This window comes from Rhinopithecus bieti, unplaced genomic scaffold (assembly GCF_001698545.2).
Source record: "Rhinopithecus bieti isolate Rb0 unplaced genomic scaffold, ASM169854v2 scaffold_19840, whole genome shotgun sequence".
Lineage (NCBI taxonomy): Eukaryota > Metazoa > Chordata > Mammalia > Primates > Cercopithecidae > Rhinopithecus > Rhinopithecus bieti.
The window spans coordinates 565,954-571,734 of record NW_016809771.1 but is presented as its reverse complement, the minus strand read 5'-3'; the positions used below and the strand labels follow the sequence as shown (position 1 = coordinate 571,734).

General features: G+C 39.2%; 1 protein-coding gene across 6 annotated transcripts in view; it reads right to left on the bottom strand.

Moving 5' to 3' along the window:
- The window catches only part of SEC24B (SEC24 homolog B, COPII component), an 87,101-nt gene that overhangs the window by 6,120 nt on the left and 75,200 nt on the right, over positions 1 to 5,781 (bottom strand). For all 6 annotated transcript variants that reach the window (XM_017890412.1, XM_017890413.1, XM_017890414.1 and 3 more), the window contains 4 exons: positions 4,464 to 4,639; positions 3,402 to 3,539; positions 2,180 to 2,284; positions 1,237 to 1,329 (listed from right to left, as the gene is read on the bottom strand). In XM_017890412.1, the coding sequence (XP_017745901.1) occupies positions 1,237 to 1,329; positions 2,180 to 2,284; positions 3,402 to 3,539; positions 4,464 to 4,639 (512 nt within the window). The remainder of the gene's footprint in view (positions 1 to 1,236; positions 1,330 to 2,179; positions 2,285 to 3,401; positions 3,540 to 4,463; positions 4,640 to 5,781) is intronic.

The window sequence follows — 5,781 nt, the reverse complement described above, 5'->3', positions numbered from 1 at the left end:
TTTTTTTTTTTTTTTTAAGATGGAGTCTTATTCTGTTGCCCAGGCTGGACTGCAGTGGAGCGATGTCGGCTCACTGCAAGCTCCACCTCCCGAGTTCACGCCATTCTCCTGCCTCGGCCTCCCGAGTAGCTGGGACTACAGGCGCCTGCTACCACGTCCGGCTAATTTTTTTTGTATTTTTAGTAGAGACGGGGTTTCACCGTGTTAGCCAGGATGGTCTCAATCTCCTGCCCTCGTGATCTGCCGGCCTCAGCCTCCCAACGTGCTGGGATTACAGGCATGAGCCACTGCGCCTGGCCTGTTTTAATACTATAAAAAAAAAAATTCACAAATATTTCTCCTAGTGATCTGCATGGTTTCCTTTTTTACGTTTAAATGTTTGATCCAGCCGGGCGCGGTGGCTCAAGCCTGTAATCCCAGCACTTTGGGAGGCCGAGACGGGCGGATCACGAGGTCAGGAGATGGAGACCATCCTGGCTAACATGGTGAAACCCCGTCTCTACTAAAAAATACAAAAAACTAGCCGGGCGAGGTGGCGGGCGCCTGTAGTCCCAGCTACTTGGGAGGCTGAGGCAGGAGAATGGCGTGAACCCGGGAGGCGGAGCTTGCAGTGAGCTGAGATCCGGCCACTGCACTCCAGCCCGGGCGACAGAGCCAGAGCCAGACTCCGTCTCAAAAAAAAAAAAAGTTTGATCCATTTGAAAGTTATTTTGATGTAAGTACTACTGATTCCTACTCAGGAGGCTGAAGTGGGAGGACCACTTAAGTCTGGGAGGTCGAGGCTGTAGTAAGCCATTATTGAGCCACTGCACTACAATCTGGGTGACAAACCAAGACTCTGTCTAGAAAAATAAATGAATAAATAAATAAAAGAACTACTAATACAAGCTACAACATGAATGAATCTTAAAAACATTACAGAAAGTGAAAGAAGCCAAATACAAAAGGCCATGTATGACCATTTATATAACATATCCAGAACAGGCAAACCCAGAGATAGAAAGCAGGTTACTAGTTGCCTGGGGACAGGGATAGGGAAGAAGAACTGGGAGAATGGGGTTCTTTTAGGGTGATAGAAATGTTCTGAAATTAAATAGTGGTAATGGTTGTAAAACACTGTGTAATACCAAAAACCACTAAACTGTACATTTTTAAATGGTGAATATTACATGAATTTTACATCAATAAAAAAAAAACGAGCAAACAAAAAGTTATTGGTGTATAAAATCTACTGACCATTTTCTGTGGTACTGATGCAAAATTAGGATATCCGAGCACATCCTCTATGAAGTTATTGTCACAGCCTTTCCCAACCCAAATGTAGAAAACCTAAAAACAAAAAGCAACAAAACATTAAAACTCCCTAATAGTCAGGAGAATTCATTTTAGCTAATGTTCTCGAAACTATCACCTCAAATAAGGTAGGAACAAACATAAGAGTAAAAAGGAAATCTATAACTGTTACATTGTGAATCTATATGTAAGAATCCAGAGTGGTTCACATCTTCTTTGATTAAATGTTAAGGCTTCCCATAAAATATATTTTACCTTTTGCACTTATTTTCCCAATAGAAATATAATCCTTTAATCAGTATAACTGACTCAATGTATTTCCCATCCACTATTTCATTACTCTCTGTGTATTTTCACTCATGCATTTCTCCCTCTTCTGTGGTTATCCAAATCCTTTTTCTGCTCATAAGGCATCATTTTGAAGCCATCTTAACCATTCTGACACCCTTCAACAACTACCCCTGCCCAGTGATTTCTCTTGAACTCCTAATCATTAATTAGATTTCTGACAATGGATGTAAGCTGAACTAGATAAACTCTTGAAATACTTTTAAATTCTAGACTCTAGATGGTAAAGTCCCTGAAGATAGGAATTTACCTCATTAGTTCTCTTCATCAAGTATACATAATTCATGACGGTAAATAATCTATATTAAAATGTATTACTCTATCAGTATTATTAATACAAGTATCAATAACATCAGTATAAAATGAAGTCCAAATAGAAAAGTTTAAAGTAAATTGACCTCTAGTGCCAGTTACCAATTTCAGCTCCTAATCCTAATGCACCTTTCACTGCCTGCTCTGTGGTAACAGCTGGACCCTAGAAGTGTTTATTTTTGGTCAGCTCAAACAGTGTTAAGCTTTGCCAGTAGAGGGTGCTTACAGAGCCACAGTCCATAAGGAAAGCACCTTCTCTTGTCAGCTTCTCTGCAGACAATTTTTGAAGAGGTGGCTGTGGTACAACCCTGTCATTAACGTGTATTGCACCCTGAAAAGAAAAAGACAGAATGTGAATGAGATTACATTACTATCATCGCAGTTTGGGGGCTAATGGTCACTAATCCTTTATGAAGCACTGGAAAATAACACTTCAGAGTTCGCATGATATAAAAAATACTGATTATATGCTACCACCTTGGCTGTAGAATCAACACACTCAAATGTATTCAAATTTAAAAAGTAAAAACATGAATACATAAAATGATCAGTCACATTCCCTTCCCTTTTAAGGTGGGGTCAGAATATATTACAAGTGTGACTATTGGCTCTGATGCATAGCCAGCTACTTTTTAACATTTCTTTGGCAACATAACATGATGTTTGGAATTAATACTAATTCCAAAGAATACAGTTTTCACATGGGGAAGATAAAAGACACTACATATTTGCACATTAAAATTATTATTGGATACCAGATTTGGTTTACTATATAATCAAAATTGCAAATGATCTTATCAAAAGCAGTCAGTATTGGCCAGGCATGGTGGCTCATGCCTGTAAACCCAGAACTTTGGGAGGCCGAGACGGGCAGATCACTTGAGGTCAGGAGTTTGAGACTACCCTGGCCAATATGGTGAAACCCTGTCTCTACTAAAAGTACAAAAATTAGCCAGGCATGGTGGCATGTGCCTGTAATCCTAGCTACTCGGGAGGCTGAAGCAGGAGAACTGCTTGAACCTGGAAGGCAGAAGCTGCAGTGAGCCGAGATCTCACCACTGCACTCCAGCCTGGGCAACAGAGCAAGATTCTGTCTTTAAAATAAAATTTAAAAAAAAGGAAAAAAAGAGAAGCGGTCAACATCTACCAAATATAAATGGAAATGTCCACTCTAGAACTTAGCTTTGTAATACATATTATAACCAAACCTACAAGACAAATTACTTCCAACGTGAAACCATTTTTTAAAACTCCTTAACCACTGATGGTATCTGAGAGTCCTGCCTTCCAATCAGATCCACAGCCAGTGTCCTTCTTTAATGTATTACTACCACAAGGGGAAAAGAGTTAAAAGAAAACCAGTTGATAGTATATTGTCATCTTAGCTGTAGAACAAGACACTCAAATATATTCAAATTTAAAAATTTCAAATGCACTAAAATGCATACCTCATCTGTCAATCTGTCTATCCTGTATAAGTTGGGATGAATCATTCTCATTAGATGAACAAGTGGCTGAGACTTTATCTGACACATGGCGTATACACGATCATCCAGCCGTGTGCTTGTACCCGTTCTAAATGCTTTCTACAAGGAAAAAGATAAATGTTTTCAAGTAAAATACAAATATGGTGGACAAATATTAAAACAAATATACACTATCAATCATGGAAAAAGCATGACCTTTAAATCAGACAGACCTGGATTCAATTCTCAACTCTGACATTTAACAGGTATGTGATGCTGGAGCAAGTTACCTAGCTCCTCTGAGCTATATTGTCATCATGAGAAAAACAGGGAAAATAATACCTCTTTAGGCTGTTGAAAGGATTAAATAAAATGATGCAGTGACACCTTTTATGGTGCCAGAGACATGGAAAGATGCTTGATAAATATTAGTTCCTGTCCTTAAAGAGTCTCTTTCCAGAAGGACGTATTAAGAGTGAGCTATGACTGCACCATTATGCAAACTGCTCACACACATTAAAGAAGAGAGAATATGGTTTCACTAAAGTCATCATGTATTTGTATACCTTCATTTTCCACTGATCTTTTCTTTCTTTTTTTTTTTTGAGACGGAGTCTTGCTCTGTTGCCCAGGCTAGAGTGCAGTGACGTGGTCTTGGCTCACTGCAACCTCTGCCTCCCAGGTTCGAGCAATTTTCCTGCCTCAGCCTCCAGAGTAGCTGGGATTACAGGCACGTGCCACCACGCCCAGCTAATTTTTGTATTTTTGGTAGAGAAGGGGTTTGACTATGTTGGCCAGGCTGGTTGTGAACTCCTGATGTCAGTTGATCCGCACACCTCGGCCTCCCAAAGTGCTGGGATTAGAGGTGAGCCACCATGCATGGCCCCATTGATCTTTTTCTATTCTTCAAAACCCTTTCAATGCCAAAGTGAATAATCCTCTAGTTAAGCATTAGAGAACGACAACCTAGATTTCCTTTCTTCATATAAATATCTGAGAATTTTAAAAAACAATATTAAATATATCAATGTATAAAAAAGCTACCTGTTTGAGAAGGGCCAAAACATAGAGAGGAAACAACTTGAGGGAGCTGGGTGCCATCAGTGCAGAGTGCTGTAAATTTGAGAGAGTTGAGCCATATGCAGACAATGAGTCCACTACAGCATTCACTAAGGCATCTCTTGCATCTGATAGACTTGATGAAATGGACCGATCCACAGCTATAAAGCAACCAAAGTGAAAGGTATTTTAACCATTAGAATCCAATGGGCACTATAAGAGAGAAAATTGATATGCATTATTTAAGAAACAAAATTCAGCTAAGTTATTAGGATGGAAAAATGTATTTCATCTGCTCCCTCATTTCAAGTGTCTTCTTATACATTTTTTTCTGAAGTAAATGTGACAATCAGAACAAGTCTAGATTCTTTTGGACATTTTTGTTTTAATCTCTTAAGTCTAAAAACATTTAGCTAGCCTGGGCATGGTGGCTCATGCCTGTAATCCAAGCACTTTGGGAGGCCAAGGTGGGAGGATCACTTGAGACCAGGAGTTCAAGACCAGATTAGGCAACATAGTGAGATCTTATCTCTACAAAAAATAAAAAAATTAGCTGGGCACAGTGGCATGTGCCTGCTGTCCCAGCTATTTGGGAGGCTGAAGTAGGAGGATTGCTTGAGCCTGGGAGGTCAAAGCTGCAGTAACCTGTGATTGTGCCACTGCACTCCAGCATGGGCAACAGAGCAAGGCCCTGTCTAAAAACAAAACAAAAAAACCCCAAAACATGTAGCCCCTGTTGACATTAATGAAATATATATTTTCCATTTACTTATGAAAAAGCCTTGGAAAGGTTTCCATTACTCAAATGCCAAGTCACACGTATCATTTTTTTCTGCTCAACCAATGTAATTTCTGCAATCTGAATTATACTTTGTGATCCTCTACAATTTTTGTAAAGCATTCCAAGCCAACACATTTTGTGAAAGGGAAAAATAAACACAAGTTTTCATGAAGCCATTGAAGAGACACATGTGAAACTTATTTTTCTACAATAATATATTCTATTAAAATAGGGATAACCTATAAAATATATGCCCAACCACTAAAAATAAAATTATATTAAAAAACAATTGGTTATGGCATAATTAATTCAAAATCCATATATAAAATTATACCTAAAAAATATGAATCCTGAGGTTTGGGGTACAAATGATCCCATCATAACAAACCTGCATATCCCTGAATCAAAAACAAAAGTTAAAATTGGGCCAGGCGCGGTGGCTCAAGCCTGTAATCCCAGCACTTTGGGAAGCCGAGACGGGTGGATCACTAGGTCAGGAGATCGAGACCATCCTGGCTAACA